The sequence below is a fragment of the Lissotriton helveticus genome, chromosome 3_2, assembly GCF_964261635.1.
Source record: "Lissotriton helveticus chromosome 3_2, aLisHel1.1, whole genome shotgun sequence".
Lineage (NCBI taxonomy): Eukaryota > Metazoa > Chordata > Amphibia > Caudata > Salamandridae > Lissotriton > Lissotriton helveticus.
In genome coordinates, this window is record NC_136062.1 from 43,955,482 (window position 1) to 43,976,636 (window position 21,155).

At 44.8% G+C, this 21,155-nt stretch overlaps 1 protein-coding gene across 4 annotated transcripts in view; it reads left to right on the plus strand.

The window, feature by feature from the left end:
- Positions 1-21,155, plus strand: part of SECISBP2L (SECIS binding protein 2 like) — a 989,501-nt gene that overhangs the window by 627,919 nt on the left and 340,427 nt on the right. For all 4 annotated transcript variants that reach the window (XM_078684798.1, XM_078684797.1, XM_078684799.1 and 1 more), the window contains one exon: positions 16,423-16,555. In XM_078684798.1, the coding sequence (XP_078540924.1) occupies positions 16,423-16,555 (133 nt within the window). The remainder of the gene's footprint in view (positions 1-16,422; positions 16,556-21,155) is intronic.

Genomic DNA, 21,155 nt, shown 5'->3' on the forward strand with positions numbered 1-21,155 from the left:
ACGTATCAGAAGCCCCAGTAATTCCGGCATCAGTACCCAGCACATCAAGTAATCTGAATTTGTGAATCTCAGGTCCTGTAACAAAGGCAGGGCAAGGCTCCCCCGGTCTATTACAGGACCTTATGTCAGAGAAAAACAAACTTTCATCATATGACCTCAGGCAAGAGCAACCAGAACTTAGCAAGTCCACAGGGACGATTGCAGACCAAGATGACAAAACAAGGAGTAGTCTCTTGCCGGGTAACTCTCCACGGCAATGGAGCCGCACGAACTTCGGGCACAAGTCCATCATCCGGCACAGTTGGAACAACCCCTAACCCCCCCTCGAGGTCACCTTCCAGTGCTGGTCAGCTCACTTTCCATTCCACCAAAAGCTTCGGACCCAGAGGCCTCGTATCCCACGCAAGAAGAGTGGGAAGAATTGGTCGCCTTTTACATCTCACCGCCTCATGTGGTCCGAAAAGAAGCTGCAACAAGCCCAAAATGCAATGCCTCGCAACTCAGCACCATTATCCCAACACCGCAAGCTAAGGCAGACATATGGGAATCTCTCTTGCATACAATGCAACTGTCTGTTAATGCCATCCAATACCAATCGGATAAAATGGACCTCCAGTTAACAGTTCTACACTCACTACCAGTCTTTGTCTCCAACATTGATAATAAGCTAGCTGAACTGAATAATCTGGTTAAAAGGGCACAAGAGGAGACAGCATTTATACAATCAAACTGTCCTGGCATAGCAATCATGGATAAGTTGGCTACACTCCCTGTAGCAATGGATAACCTCCTTACAGGTATCAGGGAGGCCGTCAAAAACAGTTCACCAACGGGCCAACTTGAGAGGAAAAACAGTGCATGGCAAACAAACAGTAGGGAAATTCTGACACCATCTGAAGAGCTCCTCCCCCAAATTCAAAAAGAAAAGTTGGCAAGGGAAAAGGAAAATGCAACGCTGTTAAGAGCACAAGGACATACCAGGGATGGAGAAACCCTATTATCAGCAAATAGTGACCCAGTTCCCACTCGGGAACCCAACCAAAAGGAGACCCCGCCCGATCATGGGCGCTCCCCAAAGCGGGGCAGAAAACAAAGGAGGAAGTTAAAGCTTGGCACTCTGGCTGAAAGCAAAGTTAAGAACAAGCAAGTCAGCATTCTGCTTCCAGACCTAATGCTTGACAAGTCGGCTCCAACGAGCCCCGAGACAGACACGGAACTGGACTCATGCCCCTTCCCCAATCAGGATCAGAGGCATACGATCCAAAGGAAAAAGAAAATAAAGACTTCGAACACGACAACTCCAAAAAGAGTTGACGTCCCCGCCCTGAGGTGCAGCGTAAAAGTTATAAAATCTAATACCAGCGAGGGTCCGAACGAATGTGGGGAAAAAGTTATTATTAACCTGATTGCCACAAGAAACAAAAAAACATCTCCCAATGTAGGCAACGGGGCATAATTAGACCATCCCCCAGAAGCCACATCCATAGGAATTTCTCCAAACCAGGCTTTAATAGGAGCAGATGAACCAAAGGCCCCGGACCAGAGATTACCAGCAGAGGATTCCAACAGGGTTGAGACCACCTCCACAACCCCGCAGAGCAGTCCTAACAGGATAAAAGTGAATTTAGGCAACCCCACAATTTTATTAATCCCGTAATACACATCAAGGGACGCTTTTGACATCCTAAACGGGCAACATTCTATGCTTGCTAAACTTTATTGATAGCTTAACAAACATATCCACCAGCAATCTGGTCTCGGTGGAATTCATAGTCTCACAGGAACATCCAGGGGTGGAAGTTACCAAAACAGTATGGGCCACATCAGAGTTGGCTGAGAGCGTGCTCAATGAACAAGCGAAGCTCAATAGCTGGGGCATAATACTTTGCCCATTTGTAAAACCTAGATATCCAGATCCCTTGGGATGTGACTTCTTACATCGGAACGCACAAAACCAGGCCAACCAGGACCCTCATTTGCTCTATGTATTGCGAGGAGCTCGCAGTAACACCCCGGTCAGTTTAGAACAAAAAGAACTAGGCGTTAGAAGGCAATACCCCGTGAAAGAGCGAACTAATTTAGACTGGACATGGTTGTGCAGGACTATAAACAACGAGCCGGAAAAACACTGACATGACAAGCCCGTAACTGGGAAACCTTTCAAAAGCCTCAAAATCTGCTCCTGGAACATTAAACGGCATTGGGGATAAGCTTATGGACTCGGAACTAAAACTTTACATGCAAAGCTTCGACATCATAGCCCTGCAAGAAACTTGGTCAGACTCTCCTCCACTACTTCCAGGCTTTACCCTAAACTTTACTCCTCCAACCCAGTCTGCAAGATTTGGCCACAAAAAAGGAGGCCTTGTCACATACAGTTCATTAAAAAGCACGCGTACAGTAGTGCCGCTTCCATACAATCTAGACTCTCCAAAAGCAATGCAAGTATTACGAATTTCCATTCAAGACCAGGGAAAGATGGAGGAGATAATTCTAATAAACCTTTACCTACATCCCGAGGTAAGAAGCAAGGAGCACTGGAATTGAAAGAAGAGCTCATAAAGCTATTAACTGCAGAGAATACAAACAGCCTGATTGTCAGCGGCGACTTCAAACAGAACATGCTCAATAAATCGGCAACGGAAGTCAGCACCGTTGAGGACCCATTTGCATTGGAACAATATTCCCAGGACAATTCTTCAGGGTACAAAATCAGCACAGCGACTTCTAGTAACACTTGAAGAACTTGGACTTCGAGCGCTTAATGGGAGATTCCCAGGGGATCGTCCCCAAGCAGCAACATTTCATAGTACAACGACCAGTTCAACAATTGACTTTATCTTCCTCTCGGGTAATTTGTTTCAAGCGACAAATGATTTCCACATCGGTTTACTTGGCTACAGTGACCACTTACCACAAGAAGTGACACTAGAGGCCTTTACAATACTAAGACCAGTGTGCGCCATTGGGCATGAACTAGTCTATACAGCAAACGATAGGCGTTTAAAGTGCAGAACAGATGATCCTTCGGGCCTCCTCCTCTATGCCAAGCAAGTACTTGGCGAAACCCAAAATGAAACAACTGACCTAATCGCCAGCTGGGAGAAATTTACAGAAACATTACGCAAAAATATGGGAAAAACCAGCTTGAAGGAGGGGGAAATGCTGCTAATCTAACGCGGTATCATAATCACGCTTTTACAAACAATGTTCACCTAAAAAATCTAAAAATTCTCATCGGCCAAAAGTTACGAAGGGCAAGGACAGACCCTGATGCCAAGGATGAACTGAGGTTGTTAAAGCGTGTTCGCAGGAGGCTGGTCTGGCGACTTAGGCGAGAATCAGAAGAGTCCCTGTGGGCCAAACTCTTATATGACGCCAAATCAAACAACGGCGCCCAATTTTGGAGAAAGATCAATCATTTATCTATGGAGCGGAGTCAAGGCATTAATTCCTTTGTCCCAGAAGATGACTGGATAACCTTCCTCAGCATGCACTTCAAGGGAACTGATACTAACATCCAAGGAATTTCCAAACTCACAAACTGCACCGAGGATCATTTAATATTCAGTCGTGACTGCCATGAGCTTCGGCAGCAAGACCAGACAATTGTAATTAAGTCTGCACTGATCTGTAACAGAATTTCAAAGGGAAGACGCGAGGGGGCCCCGGGACCAAATGGGATCCCACCCATACTGTTCAAGCAAGATCCCGAGTTTTGGGCAGCTGCCCTTAAACCAATGTTCGTCAACATTCTGCAGACATCATTAATCCCATCATCATGGAGGGGAGCCATTATTTCGCCCATCTTCAAAAAGGGAGACCAAAACGACCCAACAGATTATCGGCTAGTGGCTCTGCTCGATAACGAGGCAAAATACTTTGCGGGTCTGCTTCTAGGGGAACTGTCATCCTGGGCAGCTGATGTCTCGGCAATCCCATACAACCAAACAGGTTTTTGCAAAGGTATGGGAACTACTTCTAATATCTTAGCACTTTCTTTATTAATTGACGCAGCCCAAGAAGCGAACCATCCACTCTACCTGTGCTATATTGATTATAGCTCGGCTTTCGATCATGTCGACAGAAACCTTCTGTGGGAAAAGTTACCCAAGCTGAACATTCCCCCGCTGCTTTTAAACCAATTAATTCTCCTACATAGCGAGACATGGGTGCAAGTTAGGCTGGGCACCGGCGACCATCTTACAAGAAAGATTCCAACCTACACAGGAGTAAAACAGGGCTGTGTACTTGCCCCAATACTCTCTAATCTTTTTATGGGAGACCTATCCACAATGTTGAATGATTGCAATTCGCACACTCCAAAGCTAGGGCGCTCACAGATCTCAAACTTATTCTATGCAGACGACTTGTTACTCATCAGCCGGACCCCGGTTGGCCTCCAGCGGCTGTTGGATATTGCCTCAAGATATTCCGCTGCTAACAGACTTACCATCAACTGCGAAAAATCAAAAGTTATGTGTATTAATCTTTCTAAAAAGAAAGCAACACGAAACTGGCTCTTGTCATCCAGAAATCTAGAAAAGGTTTGCGAATATCGATATTTGGGGGTCATCATAGACCACAAGGGCAATTTCACGCCGCAAAGCGAAGCCATAAAAAGGAGAGGATTAACCGCTACGGCGGCACTCAGAAACTTAAAAAACACAGTTTCTGGCCCACGCTTACTTTCTCTTATAAAGGTAATACAGGCAAAGCTAATCTTAGCCATCACTTATGGCAGTGAAGCTATGAGAGGGAGGGACGCTCCTCTATTAGACAGAACAGTGGCAAAAGCACTTCGCATGATCTTCGGCCTTCCAAGGTACTCATCGCCTGCCCAAATGAGACTAGAGTTTGGGTTACAAAAAGAAGAGCTGGCACGCAAGGGAGCCTATACAAAAACCTGGCACAAACTAAGCAGGGGAGACCCGAATACCCTAAACGCTCTCTGGTGGAAGGAACTTCAAAATAAAGAAACATGCCCGGCAAGGAGGTACCTGGAGGCAGCCATTGAGGACCTTGGCTTACAGCAACTCTGGGTACTACCAGTCTCCACAATAGCCTTTAAAAAGGTGGTCAACAAGACAGTCCGGAAGGAATCATTGCTGCAGGACAAAGCCGCCCTTACAGAGCGGGCTCATGGCTGGCTTACAGTTCAATCGTACACCACGCCCTTGCCACAAACCTATCTGCAGATAGGTTTTACCAAAAAAATAAAAGAGAAATTCCTGAAATTTCGCCTAGGGCTACTGCCATCAGCGGCCCATCTACCTCCATGGCTAGGGCCACACTCACCAACAACATGCCGACTTTGCGGGAATGGCAAGGAAAACATAATCCATTTGATCACTACCTGTACCGAGCTCACCCAAGATCGACGCGTCTTCCTGCGTCCACGTTTTAATTTCCGCAAGATACGGACCTGCAGGCAAGCAGTGCTAGCCTACTTCAAAGGGGATGACATTCAACTGAGCTGCCGAATGGTAAAATGTCTTGAAACAGCCGAGGCCCGCTTCAAAACTTTGAAGGAACCGAACAAATCGAGTAGTACCGTAAATGGTCCAATGGATGAGCTCAACGGTACCTCAGATGACCAACCTCTAGAGCGACACCTTTGACTTTCCTTTACACTGACTAGTATTGTTTAGACAATAGGGACATCCCGAACTGTTATTATAATTTAACTATTCTTCTCCGTATTTTGGCTTTTTTTTTTTATCTCCCCTTGGCTGGCAGTGAGAAGAATCTAGTTCTTAAATTGTTTTTAAGATAATTAGACCGTTCGACAAGATGTTAAGCTTCCTTTAATTGCGTTGCTGCTATTTCACCACGTATTCTTGTTTCTTGTGTTTTATGGACGGAACTTTTGTTTTAACACGTTTAAATCTGATTTACGTTTTATAAATTGAATTTCCTTTTCTCAATATTGTAAAGGTTTTAATTAACCATGCACAATAATGTTTCATTATTATTATTATTATCATCGCCCCACAGTAGGTGAGAAAAACCTGGTGTTCTCAGACCTAATAGAAATATCACAAACCAACATACAGATGCTACCATGTCGGAAAGATCAACTCTCCTTGCAAGGGAGGTGAGTTGTCCATCTGGAGCCACAACACTGAGTCTAGCAGCTTGGCTCCTTAGGAAATAGAGTTTGGACACCTAGGTCTTCTAGAGAATACAATTGCAGTTCTAAGGCAAGCAAGAATACCAACGTTAAGAAAATGCCACACAGCAGTATGGGTAAGATATTGAAGGCAGTGGCAACAATTGAAATTATTACCAGACAATACAAAGGACACAACAGTCCTACAATATCTTACACACCTGCTAGACAGCAAACCGACTTATGCTTCATTTAAGGTACATTTGGCAGTGATAGTGACCTGCACAAGAGGCCATGTAGGAATGAGTTTTTTCACAACACCCGTAACCAAGATACCTCGAGGGAGCAAGAAGAATAACACCTCCAAGAAGGGTGCCAGCTCCAACATGGAGTTTAAACCTAGTGTTGACACAGCTAATGAGGAAACCCCTTTGAACCCCTTCACATGGCATACTTTTTTTTTTTTAGAATGTATTTATATTTTATCACTTTTTCAATTACATTATATAACATTGCACCTTGAACAAAGTCAACAAAGTAGCCATCCTGTTCAACCTATGAAAAAGTCAGGAAGTTCCCCAGACAAATGGACCAATGATTACTAAGACAGTACGCCGAGTAATTAGTGTTTAGGCCTCCCGCCCAACCATTCAAGTGATTCTTTATGTGCACTGGGATACCCTTAGCTTTCGGACTCTTTGCCATCAGCTGTATGCCTCTCCTCAAAGCCCGTTAGGAACTCCCCCAAGATTGTCAAGTCCTCCTCTGCATGTTCGTCAGTCCTTCACAGGTAAAGCTGGGCTTCTTCCGCTACCGCCCATTCCTTAACATCGCTAATCCATCCCTGTTCGCTGGGACCCACTGGGCTCATCCATGTAATAGCCATCCGTCTTTTTGCAAGCAAGAGGGCTAGTTGTATTAACTTCACCTGCATTTTCTACCCTTGCGCTGTTTGATAGACTCCAACAGACATGTAGTTGGTTTCAGCTTGACTGCTACCCCCTCAATACGTCCTAATATCTGCACCACAAGCTCCCAAACGGCTCACACCAGAACATGGCATCCTTAAAGATGGTCACATTAAGAACAGCTTTCTTTATTGCAATATCTCTTCACAGAGTAAGTAAATCACAAGCACTCATAATCTAAGCACCTTATATGCAAATTCAAAAGGACAGGATAGTCATAAGCACAAACCCTCATTTCCTATCAAAGGTTACATAATGTTTTCATATAAAGCAAACTTGTTTATATACCAAGTTTTTTCCAAGAACCAAGAAACTCCAGCAGAAAGAGCGCTACACACGTTAGATGCCTGAAGAGCAAGAATGTACTATATGGAGACAACTAAAGCAATCAGGAGGCGACAACAACTCTTTGTGCCATTCTCAGACACTAACAAAGGGAAACCAGTTACAAAAAATACCTTTGCAAGATGGATCTTACATGCAAAGCAGATGTCATGCAGCAGCAGGTGTACAACTACAATAGCAGCCAAGGGTACACTCCACTCGCAAAAAGGAGCCACAAAAGACTTTCATTCAAGCTTGCCATTACAAGACCTTTGCAGGGCAGCTATTTGATGCACGCTTTCACAAAGCACTTCTGCGTAGACATACAAACGAACAAGAAAGCTAGAGTAGGACAAAGAGTATTGAAACATTTATTTAGAAGCTCGAACTAATTATTAACCCAGCCACCACAAGGATGAAAAAAAACGCTACAAACTCAATGAACAACATTCGGATCCAGAAAAGATTCCTGCTGCAAAACGTGATGGTTTCTTTCCTGTAAGTGTAGCTTTGCTGTTTGAAACATTTTCTGGATTTACATGCGACCCACCCACCTCCGCAGAAGTTGAAGGATCAATACAAAAAAAGAATCCAAGTGTGGAGGCTTCCTGAAAGTGTGTATGATGTCAAAAAAGGCTGGATCAGACAGTAAATCGTGGGACTGTCGATGCATAGCAACAAAGCGAGAAAAATAACAATGGCTTTTAATTTTTTTAAATAATTAATACTTAAAAGTTATTGTAATTTATAATGGCAATAGCTTAAACTTTTGTAAATAACCTTTGTGAAGATTATGTTCAGTGTATTTTATTGTGACGAAAATCCAAGAACAGAAATGAAATATTAACATCTTTTTGTGACATTTGTAATGAAGCTTGAAACATTGAGAGAACATATTTGACCCAGTTGTTGTTGAATGGTTGAACAGATTGATGCTGTGGTGGCGCTGAGTGATGTTGTGGTGGCGAACAAGTGATGCTGTGGCGTTCAGTGATGCTGTGGTAGGGCATAGTGATGTTGTGGTGCCCCTGAGTGATGCAGTGGTGGTGCTGAGTGATGCTGTATGCTATGCTATGTTTTGTTTTGCTATCCTGTGTTTTTTTAATGTTATGCTATGTTTTGCTATCCTCTGCTTTGATTTGTTATGCTATGCTGTGTTTTGTTATGCTATGCTGTGTTTTGTTATGCTATGCTTTGTTATGCTAAGCTATGTTTTGTTATGCTATGCTATGCTTTGTTATGCTATGCTGTGTTTTGTTATGCTATGTTTGTTGTATTTTTGATTATGCTAAGCTTTGTTTTGCTATGCTATGTTTTGTTGTGCTATGCTTTGCTATGTTGTGTTTGGTATGCTATGCTATGTTTTGCTATAATATGTTTTGTTTTGCTATGCTATTTTTTGTTGTGTTATGTTAAGCTATGCTGTTTTGTTGCGTTTTGCTATGTTTTGTTATGCTATGTGTTGTTTTGCTATGTTTTGTTATGTTATGCTATGCTTTGTTATGCTATGCTATGCTTTGTTATGCTATGCTATGTTTTGATTTGCTATCCTTTGTTATGCTATGCTATGTTTTACTATCCTATGCTTTGATTTGTTATGCTATGCTGTGTTTTGTTATGCTATGTTTTGCTATGCTATGCTATCCTATGCTTTGATGTGTTATGCTATGTTTTGTTATGCTATACTATGATTTGTTATGCTATGTTTTGCTATGCTATGCTTTTTATGCTATGCTTTATGCTATGCTATGTTTTGTTATGCTATGTTTTATTATGCTATGCTAAGCTTTGTTGTGTTTTGTTATGCTATGCTATGTTTTATTATGCTGTGCTATGCTTTATGCTGTTTTGTTGAGTTTTGTTATGCAATGCTTTGTTGTGTTTTGTTATGCTATGTTTTGTTATGCTATGCTGTTTTTTGTGTTTTCATATGCTATGCTATGTTTTGCTATGCTATGCTTTGCTATGCTATGTTTTGTTATGCAATGCTATATTTTGTTATGCTATGTTTTGTTTTTTATGCTATGTTCTGTTGTGTTTTGTTATGCTATGCTGTGTTTTTTTGTGTTTTATGTTATGCTTTGTTGTGTTTTGCTATGCTATGTTTTGTAATGCTATGCTATATTTTGTTATGCTATGTTTTGTTATGCTATGCTGTGCTATGTTTTGTTTTGTTATGCTAGGTTTTATGTTTTGTTATGCTATGCATTGTTATGCTATGTTTTTTTTTGCTATGTTTCGTTGTGTTTTGTTATGCTATGCTATGTTTTGTTATGCTTTGTGTCGTTGTGTTTTGTTATGCTAGGCTTTGTTTTGTTATGCTATGTTTTGTTGTGTTTATGCTTTGCTTTATTTTGTTATGCTATGCTATGTTTTGCTATGTTTTGTTTTGCTATGCTATGTTTTATGTTTTGTTATGCTATGCTACGTATTATGTTATGCTATGTTTTGTTTTGTTATGCTGTGCTTTGTTATGCTACGCTATGTTTTGTTTTGCTATGTTTCGTTGTGTTTTGTTATGCTACATTTTGTTGGGTTATGCTATGCTTTGCTTTATTTTGTTATGCTATGTTTTGTAATGCTATGTTTTGTTATGCTATGTTTTGCTATGCTATGTTTCGTTATGCTATGTTTTGTTATGCTATGCTTTGTTTTGTTAGGCTAGGTTTTGTTTTGTTATGCTATGTGTTGTGTTTTGTTATGCTATACTATGTTTTGTTATGCTATGCCATGTTTTGCTTTGCTATGCTATGTTTTGCTATCCTGTTGTGTGGTTGTGTGTGTGGGGTTGTGTGTGTGTGTGTGTGTGTGTGTGTGGGGGGGGGAGTTGTGTGTGTGTGTGGTTGTGCGTGTGTGTGGGTTTGTGGGTGTGTGTGTGGGGGGGTTGTGTGGTGTGTGGGGGGGTTGTGTGTGGGGGGTTGTGGTTGTTTGTGGGTGTGTGTGTGTGGGGGGGTTGTGTGTGGGGGGGTTGAGTGTGGGGGTGTGTGGAGTTGTGCGTGTGTGGGGGTTGTGGTTTTGTGTGTGGAGGGTTGTGTGTGGTGTGGGGTTGTGTGTGGGGGGTTGTTTGTGTGGGGGGGGTTGTGTGTGTGGGGGTTGTGTGTGTGTGGGGGGGTTGTTATGCTAGGTTTTGTTGTGCTATGTTATGCTATGTTTTGTTGTGCTATGTTTTGTTGTGCTATGCTACGCTCTGTTTTGTTGCGATCTGCTATGCTTTGTTATGCTATGTTTTTTATGTTTTGTTGTGTTTTGTCATGATATGCCATGCTATGCTTTGTTTTGTTATGCTATGTTTTGTTATGCTATGTTTTGTTGTGTTTTGCTATGCAATGCTTTGTTATTCTATGCTATGTTTTGTTATGCTATGTTTTGTTGTGTTTTGTTAAGCTATGCTTTGTTATGCTAGGTTTTGTTTTGTTATGCAATGTTATGCTATGCATTGTTTTGTTGTGTTTTGTTATGCTATGCTGTTTTGTTATGCTTTGCTTTGTTTTGTTATGCTATGTTTTGTGATGCTATGTTTTGTTGTGTTTTGTTATGCTATGCTATGTTTTGTTGTGTTTTGTTATGCTATGCTATGTTTTGTTGTGTTTTGTTATGCTATGTTTTGTTTTGCTATGCTATGTTTTGCTATCCTGGTGTGTGGTGTGTGTGTGTGTGTGGGGGGGAGGGGTTGTGTGTGGGGGTTGTGTGTGGGGAGTTGTGTTTGAGGTTGTGGGTGTGTGTATGTGAGGGTGTGTGTGTGGTTGTGTGCGTGGAGTTGTGTGTGTGGGGGGGTTGTGGTTGTGCGTGTGTGGGTGGTTGTGGTTTGTGTGTGGGGGGTTGTGTGTGTGTGGGGGGGTTGTGTGTGTGGGGGGTTGTGTGTGTGTTTGTGTGTGGGGTTGTGTGTGTTTGTGGGGTTGTGTGTGGTGTGTGTGTGTGTGTGTGGGGGGGGGTTGTGTGTGTGTGGGGGTGGTTGTGTGTGTGTGGGGGTGGGGGTGTGTGGGGTTATGGTTGTGTGTGTGGGGGGTTGTGTGGTGTGGGGTTGTGTGTGGGGGGGTTGTGGTTGTGTGTGGGGGGTTGTGTGTGTGTGGGGTTGTGTGTGGGGTTGTGTGTGGGGTTGTGTGTGGGGGGTTGTGTGTGTGTGGGGGGGGTTGTGTGTGTGTGTGGTTGTGTGTGTGGGGGATTGTGTGTGTGTGTGTGGGGGGTTGTGTGTGTGTGGGGGGTTGTGTGTGTGGGGGGGATTGTGTGGTTGTGTGTGTGCGTGGGGGGTTGTGTGTGTGTGGGGGGGGGTTGTGTGTGTGTGTGTGGGGGGTTGTGTGTGTGTGGGGGGGTTGTGTGTGTGGGGGGGGTTGTGTGTGTGTGGGGGGGTTGTGTGTGCGGGGGGGTTGTGTGTGTTTGGGGGGTTGTGTGTGTGGGGGGGGTTTGTCTGTGTGGGGTAGCAAAGAAAGCACAGCAACAGTGGGCCTGGCAGAGTGTAAATTAGACCGTGAGCAGTAAAGTTTTGGTTACACTTGAAACCCCATCAGCAGCGACAATAAAGCATTATTAAACTGAACCGAAAGTATGGGAGAGAAGGCACGTGAGAAGCAGGGGCACATCACAAAGATCTAGGGTGAGAAGAGGAGGAGGAACAGAGGAGCAGAGAAGTGACAGAATGAGACGAAGGGATAAAGAAGAAAATGCAATGACGGTGAATTAAGGAGAGAGGGGAGCATGTAAACGGGTCTAAAGGGACGTTAGTAAGAGAGGCAGAGAACAACAGAAGTGAGTGGAAGGCAGAATGTTGAGAGGAGGAGAGAAAATAAAGAAATATGAGGTGTTAGTGGGAGAAGAAGGGAGGGCACAGCAAGGCAGAAAGAAGAAAAACGGAATAACAAGAACCATTGCGTTTTTGTTAAATAGAAAATCACACATAGAACCAGATATGTATTCTAGCGCTGTGGGCGAGCCAGGCGCTATACAACCCACATGGGGAGGGTTTGAGCAGGGTGAAAGGTAAGTAGCCCATGGCATATTGAAGACAACTTCTCTAAACACTTAGCATCGAGAAATACTAAAAGTAGAGACGGGGCGGCGTCATATAGTGTGGCGAGTGCGTTTCAGAAGCTTGTTGGGGCATCGCACGTCATACATCTACTTTCTCAAACCACCCCATCCCTTTTACAAAAATATAATATCGGCCCTAACAAGCAAGTGCCATGTGGTGCCAGTCTCTCTGCAAGATTCGGTGCCCATTAGCATTGGGCACTTGAACCCTGTCCAGGAGGAGTGCAAAGTTGGGGGTGAGGACGAGGTAATAAGCTCGCAGCACCAATGAGTCACACACTGCAGAGCCAGAGCCTTGGTGAAAGATCGCTCATTTACTTGGGCAAGGATCTCTAGCTTTGAAAACCCTGAAAGTGGTGGTCCGACGCCGAAAGCTACTCATTTCAGAGAAGGTTAAATGAGCGACGGGCTGTGAAAGGAGCATACAAGAAGACTCTTTGTTATTTTGGGAGCGCAATGATGAACAAGCTCTCGGCATTGCTGTGGCGGGGGCGGGGCGGGGGAGCGGCAGCCTTTGAAGTCTGATGCCGAGGCACAAACAAATGGTGGTGTGTTATGTGGCTGGCGTGCACACGCATAGATCACAGGAACTGTATGTGATCCGCAGCCATTTTGGTAGACTTTTCTTTTCCGCTTACTATAATCTCGCCTGAGCAATGCGCAAGCGCATTGGCTCAGGCGAGACCTAAAAAGGACTACGACTACAAAGGAGAATTCCGGGCCAAACCACTAGATGGCGGAATAATGCACAGCATGTGCATTCAGGAAATTCTCCAAGCTGTAAAACTACTCTTACAGAAAAGAAACCATTTTGATTTCTCTTACTGATTATGTATACAAACACCGCTGTTAGGTGTGGCTTGCATTTTGAGTCCTGAGTAAACCACCAAAAAAACCTGCTGCAAAGAAAGTAAAAACGGATAATTGTTGCTTACCTCATTCAATGCTGCTATGTGATATAAAGATTTAATGTGTTATTCAGAATATTTGTTGGTATGTAAAACAGGCCCTCATGCATTGCAGGGAAGTGATTCCATAGGAGGCAGAATGATCCACTAACCAGCTAACAGCATAAGCTGCTTTTAAATAATTTGTAATCATACATCTTACACTGTCAAGCCAGGCCTAAAAACGTGTATTACGCAAAACACACTCACACTGATTCTTTCTCTCTGTCCTCTTTTTCGCTGTCTCCCTTCTTTTAAGACCTGGTTCTGCGATATTGGTGGACTTTGAGCGATACAGCATGCAATTAAAAAATATATATGAATTATTTGCTTGCAGGTTATACCTATAACTCTATTTCTGAAATGTAGATACCTATTTCTGCTACACAAAGCATTAGCTGAATATGTGTGACAATGATGAATATTAATTTAACCTTTCTTATTGTAAACCTCTATCACATGCCCTTATTTCCCCAACTACTAGACGAAACCACGCTAGAATCATTATAATTGGAGATTTCAATTATTTGCCCACTGATGTACAGGAGAGTGCCAGCTCCATTGAATTCACGGATCACCTTTCAGGAATAAACTGCATTCAACACGTGCACGATGCCAACCTGGAACTTCACAACCATTAATCTCTCCATGTACATGGTCAGACCATTTACCTTATCACATTCACCATGGCATGTGCCCCCCAACCAAACCCTCCCTGATGGGTAATCACCTGGCTAGAAATCGGAATCGTGCAAACTTAGGTGATTTCTGCACACTAATAAAGGCCACATTGCCAACTTTACAGGATTCCCTCTGTAATCAGGCAACGAGCATCATGCTATGGCTTGAATCAGCTAGTGACAGCATCTCCCCCTTTAAGAGAAATAAACTTAAGCACCCCCATGATGCTCACGCTGGTTTTCCGACGATCTGAAACAAAAAAAAACTTGCCCTTAGGCAAGCTGAGCATAGCTGGAGACGGGACTACATCTCAGAAAAAAAGCCACTTACTTAGCCCTGCTAAAAGACTATACAAATTCCATGCTAAGGCAGCTTATTTCTCCTCAAAAATTATGAACTCAGCTACTAAGACCAAAGATATTTTTTCTATAGTCAACGAGCTTGCACAACCGGATAAAGTGATGGCGAAACCTGACCCCTCACTATCACTATGTGACTCCCTTAACTCTTACTTCATCGAGAAAATTGCAACCATCAAAGCTAGTATTCCTACTCCCACACCTTCGACTGCTCCCCCTATCGCATGCAAAAATTCTCTTATTGGACCAAATCCCCCTGATTTCTAGGGAAGAGTTTTTTGTTTTATTCAAAGTCGGATCGTGCTCCCCCTACTGAGTGCTGCCCGTCTCATATCTTACAGGAGGCTTTCCTCACCTGCCCAGATCCAACACCTCTCACTACTGAACAATTCTCTGAAACCAGGCATTGTCCCAGACACCTTTAAAAATGCTGAAATTGCCCCGATCCTGAAGAAACCCAACTCTGACTCCCTGGTCCTGAGCAATTTCCATCCCATCTCCTTACTCCCCTACCTAAGCAAAATCTTAGAGGCCCATGTAGTGAACTGTCTCAGCTCATTTATTGAGCACTCTCATTTCCTCGGCCCTCACCAGGCAGGATGTAGACCAGCACACTTCACGGAGTCAGTCATCCTAGCAGTCATGGACGAGCTTAGGAGAGGGGTCGATAAAAATATCACCCAGGCCCTGGTACTTTTGGATCTGTCAGCCGCTTATGAACCGTTCGATCATGGCCTCCTGATCGATCAAAGTCAGACCCTGGATACCTGCATTACTGACACAAAGTGGATTTCTTCCTTCCTCCATAACCGATTTCAGGCAGTCTGCCTCACCAACTTCTCGGCCAAGAAGTGAAGCTGACCTGGTCCCCCAGGGTTCTTCCCTCTCGCCTCTCCTGTTTAACCTGTACTTGCTACCTTTGATCTGGTCCTTACGCAAAAGAAAAGTTGAAACTTTCAACTATGCTGATGACCTCCAGCTGGTGTTCGAAATTGACTCTTCTAACAATTCAGTATCCAACTTTCAATCTACCATGAGCTTTATCAGCGGATGGATGTACGCTAACCAATTGAAACTTAACCCTGATAAAACCGCTGATTCTAACTGGAGGTACTGCCAACCCTTGGAATTCTAATTGTTGGCCTCCTCTCCTAGGCAGTCCTCCACGCCCAGTAGGATCTGTAAAGACCCATGGGGTTATAATTAGCAACGACCTGTCTATGAAACCCCAGATCAGTGTGGTGGTCTCTGCCTGCTTTTTCCACCTACGCAGAATCTGCTCTTGAATTGATTATGCCAACTCGCTTTATGTCGGCATCCTGGCATATCAACTTAACTGTATGCATTTGGTACAAAACCAAGCAGCCAGGCTCATTTTCCATCAACCCAGACATCAACATGTTCACCCTTTGATGAAGAGCCTCCACTGGCTTCCGGTGGCTAAACACTGTGCCTTCAAGCTGGGCTGTACCATCTTCAAAACCCTTGCCTGGAATGGCCCAGCATTCATCTCCTCAAGGATCCATTGCTATGCCTTCTCTCGTGAACTGCACTACTCCCATCTGAATCTGCTTACCACCCCCACTTTCAAACGTAAAAAACATGGTGGCCTCAGATTTTCAGTCCTGGCTCCTCAATTTTGGAACTCTCTCCCTGCTGGACTGAGATCAGTAACATCCTACGCCCAGTTCAGAACACTTCTCAAGACCTTGTTGTTCTCTCAGGCATACGAGTAAAGGTTCTGTTATTGTGTCACTGTCGCCCCTCCCGCTCTCAGCACCATGAAACAGCTTGGTGCAAGTGCGCTTCACAAGTATTTTTAACATAAAACAACGTAACAATATTAGAACTACCCACTACATTGAGCTTAGTTTTAATTCAAATGATTATTTTAACATTGCTAATAATCGTTTTTATTATTTATGCCCTTTGTAAATGAATTGTTATGATGTTTGTTATTCAATCACCGTAAACTATTTTGACTATTAAAAATATTTTCTTTTCAGATTATTTTGAAAGAGAGAGAGGAAAAAAAAGGGCGTTTACCTACTGATCATACTCTTGTTGGATCTGAGGAGCAGAATGACGTGCCCTTAAGTTTTCTGGATGACCAGTCTGAGGAACTAGCATCTCAAGAAGGTCTGCCATTAAAATATAGTCTTATGGTCCATGGTGCCTCTTCAGAAGTATTTGAATTGTTGTTTGTTTTGATCTCTTCGATTCATTGTTAAACAGATGTACCAGGCTGCAAGCAGTAAACAAACTAGCATCTGTTTTCCATTTGTACGTTCTAGTCTACCATACCGATAGCTGCACCTGAATTTCCCTCCTACTCTCCTTCCTCTTTAATGCACCAGAAAATCTGAAATTAAAGAAAAAAAATCTATCACATAAATGGTTCAACCCTGACCTATTCAACCCCTTTTCATGTCTGATGAAGCGAAACACCATTTGGGAACAACCCACAGGATGGACGATAGGCCAAGCTCCCTTCAGCCATTGGCTTCTTTGGATTTGCCCTCTTAAACCATAGTTTTATTTTAAGGTCTGTCACATTTGGGTCTGTTTACTTAAGTATTAAGCAGCTACACAATTAGTGTTGATGATTGGTATAGTAAAGTAGTCTGTATTGTGGAGTATTGCTGCTGCTCTTCAGCAGTTCTTCATTATGATTTCAGATACACAAAAGGTGATGGTAGGAATGGTTGCCGTTTGTCTAACCACTGACAATTACTCGGGGTTGCATTCCAACCTATCCTTCTTTTGCCCGCCATGCCACCTCCGTTTGGACCCAGCCATATGCAATTCAGTCTTGACCCTGCTCCAATCGGAACAGTCCAGCCTGAACAGCTTGGCCAGGTCCTCCCTGAACCAGAACACAAGCATACCAAGGCTGGATTTTCCCTGATCAGTTGGGTGTAGCTTAATTCCAGTGGCACAGTTAGCACAGGACCCACTTCCGGGCAAAGACTCGCCACTTAGGGCAATACATCAAAAGCACAAAAGGTGATGGGAGTAATGCTTGTAATTTGCCTAACTACTGACAGTTTCTGGGGGAAGCAATTCAACAATCAATCTTTTGCCCACCATGCCACCTCAGGTTGGGCCCAGTCATATGCAAATATGTCTTGACCTTGCTCCATTAGGAGCAGTCCAGCCTGAACGGCCAGGTCCTCCTTAGCTATGTTCAGACTGAGGTGGCATGGTGGACAAAAGAACACCCAATGGAGATTTCTAGCTGCAGATTCGTAACCTTTGAATTATCCCTAGGGATCAGACTGGATCCAGAAATGTTTCATGAGCAGTACCCCTGTGCACTGGTAGGTGGCTTTGTTCGGTGCTGCACACACCAGAAGTGACATGCACATTGCTTATATAGGCGTCACCCCAGCACACTGATGTTGCGTCTTTTCTTTCTGCACCAGTCAGCATATATCCGGAGAAGAGATACTTCCAGTCACTTTTTGACTGACCTTTTTCAACCCTTTTCCTGAAGATGTTTGAGACATTGTCTCCTCGTGTGGCAGAGATGTCCATGAGGAGGAAGGCTGGTTTCAAGCTCTGTGGCTTCTGTTACCAGTAAATCTCGGTGACGGTCCACTACTAGTCTGGCTTTGGTGCCACTGTTGCGACCACAGCGGCAAGACATGTGTGGATTGTCGCAACATGCACCCCAAGGCCTTGAGGGAGAGCCCTCAAGCTCCTTGCATTTCTAAGCATGGTGGTCTCGATCCCGGTCGAGGTGAAAGTTCCTTGATCGATAGCAGAGCTATTCCAAGTGCTCCATCATCGCAGTCTAAGTCTTCCGATGACGTCCCACAAGCATAGGCAGAACAAGAAGTCGAAGAGGTATTCCACTTTATCCTATCTGTTAAAGTCATCTAACAAAATGAAGGACCTTCTGCATTCGAGGTCTGGCTCCGCGATTGAGCCAGTGCCTTCTCTGCGCCTCCCTAAGTTTTTTGAAGCTGGAGCGATCCTGCACAACTCTGGAAGTTTTATGATACCATGCATCTTATATTTGGGAGCTCGTCCCCACTGGTGCGCCCTCAGGCCATGTGGGATCATTAGGGGCCCCTACTGGGTTTCCGCCAAATGAATGAATGAACGAATGAATGAAGTGATTTTATAAAGCGCGCATTACCCGGAGATGTCTTAGCGCTAGGCGGATCAAGGACATGGCAACAAAACTGAGTTAGGTCTGAGTGATTTTATTGTTACCAGAAGGAAAGAGACAGGTCTTTAGCTGCTTTCTTAATAGCTGGAAGGGAGTTCCATAACTTTCCTCCCTGAAAGGTCAGCCTTCTGCTGCCCCAGTTTGCTCGTTTCATTCTGGGGATCCGGACCATGTGCGCCAAGCTAGATTTTAAGGCCAAAGGGCTCGTCCCCAGTGCTAGTCAGGTCCCTTTTGATCCATGGACGAATCGTGACTAACCCTGGTTGAGCCACTTCGACTGGCACCGGCTCCTCTACCTAAGTTTCCAACTACTGGTGGAACCGGCCCATAATCATCCCGACTCCAACACATAGCCACATGGCCGTCGTCCGACTCTGGTGCAGACCGGAGGCATTTCTTCCATGCCGTAGCCTATGTCCTATTTCTGTGGCCTAGGACTTTAAGATGATTGGAAGGGGCCACTGGATCTTGATGAATACCAGTTCCTAGAGGTCACTGTGGACATCAGGTCTGAGGATCTGGAGGATTTATTTCGAGAGTTTTATTTATTTATTTCGAGAGTTTTATATAGCGCTACTGGACCCGAGGGTATCAGAGCGCTTTACAAGATCGATATACATACACGAAATAGATAACAATGTGCATTAATCATGAAAATTCATAACATTCACATGGAAAGGAGGGAGCCAGGTATGATGGCATAGCCGCGTGCTAATAACCAAGGAGGATAAGAGTGGGGAGGGAAGGCAGGGAGAATAAGAAGAAGGTGGAAGGTATAGAGAGTAGGAGAAAAAGGGGGTGAGAAACAGGCGGAGAGGAGGTTAGTGAGGCGAGGAGAGGGGAGAGGTGATGGGAAAAGCAGGGGGGTAGGAGTCGGGCAGCATTCGAATCAGAGACTTTACAGTGACTCTAGGTGCCCCAGTATTTGTCGAGAAGAAGCGATTTGAGCCTTTTTTGAAGAGAGGGTAGGAGGGGTTGCAACAGAGATCATTATGGAGAGAGTTCCAGATCGTAGGGGCATTACCCGAGAATGCTCGGGATTGGGCTTTTTTGCATTTGAGTGGTCTGGACACCTCCCCAGCTACTGGCTCAGTCTCTCCTTCTAACATGGCTATAGAGGAGGGATCCTCATTTGCTATGGTGTTGACGAGGGGGACCAAAGTCTGCTGCCCTCTGGCGGTCAAGATAAACATCTTGATGGAAGTGCTTCAGCTGGGAGTGACCCCACCGGAGCTGCTTCTGCCATTCACCGAATCTCTCACGGACATCCTACTTGGGACTTTCCAAAGGGTTGCAACCCTTTGGAACTCACTCCCCCTAGGTTTACGCTCGGAGCCATGCCTTCTGCGTTTTTGTAAAGAGCTGAAGACCTTTCTCTTCTGTTAAACCGCTGTGCTTCTCTCTCTCTTAATCTGTGGTTCTGTTTGGCGAAGCGCCGGGATGCTCTAGGGTAACCACGCGCTATACAAAACTGTTTTAATAATAATAATAATAATAATAACTTTGTCCGAGCCCTGCACAGGGGTTTCTGTGTTTAGGACAATTATCCTCCACCATCAGCCTGCCCCAAGGGACCACAACTTCCTTACCCTGCACCTTTCCTCTGAGAGGTTGGTGGTCCAAGCCTCCTCCTCCTGAGTAAATCCTGGCACATTCCCTATCACTCCTCAGGACCGGGAATCCAAGAGACTGGATGCCTTGGGAAAGAAGATGTTTTCGTCCTTCAGTCTGGTACTGTGGTTGGTGACCACCACATGCCTTTTGGGCCGAAACTCCCATTCACTCTGGGACTCGGTTGCAGGGGGGCTGCCTATGGTCTCGAAGGAGGGGGGCTGCCTATGGTCTCGAAGGATGCCTGAGCCATCCTCTCCTAGGCTATTGCTAATGGAAGAGACACAACTAAGTTTGCCTGCTGTGGGCTGGATATGGCTGACTCGCTAGGCAGAGCTGAATCATCGTTGGTGGCCCTTAGACGCAACTCCTAGTTGAGAACCAGTGTCTTTTCGGCGGATGTCCAAGCCTCGCTCATGGACATGCCCTTTGATCGTTCCTGCCTCTTCAGAGACAAGGTGCACTCAGCGCTGGAGCGCTTCCAAGGACAGCTGGACTATGACCAGGTCATTAGGCCTTTCCATGGCCCTGGCCAACCCCAGTCTGCCTTTCGCTCCTTTTGTGGCCATGGAAGAGGCTTCCAGCCATATCTCTACCCGCCCAGCTACCACAGCCTGCCGGCTTCCCAATCCCTGCGTGGCAGAAGACTTGGTACCCACAGACCTTGTGGGTCAGGTAGCCGGAGATCGGGCCAGCCCACACCCTCCCACAGCACCCCTCCACCCCCTGCCACAGCCCCATGTGTTCTCTAAGCCTCTTTAGTTTGCCATCCAACCATCATCTGCATTCAGTGGGAGGCAGGATACACCAGCATCAACGGAGGTTGATAAGATCTGACTTCTGGGTTCTTCAGATTGTCCAAAGGAGCTACTCCGTCAGCTTTGTCATTACCCCACCACTCATGCCACCCACTTTCAACAGGCAGGCGGACGACCACAGCTCTACTCTGTC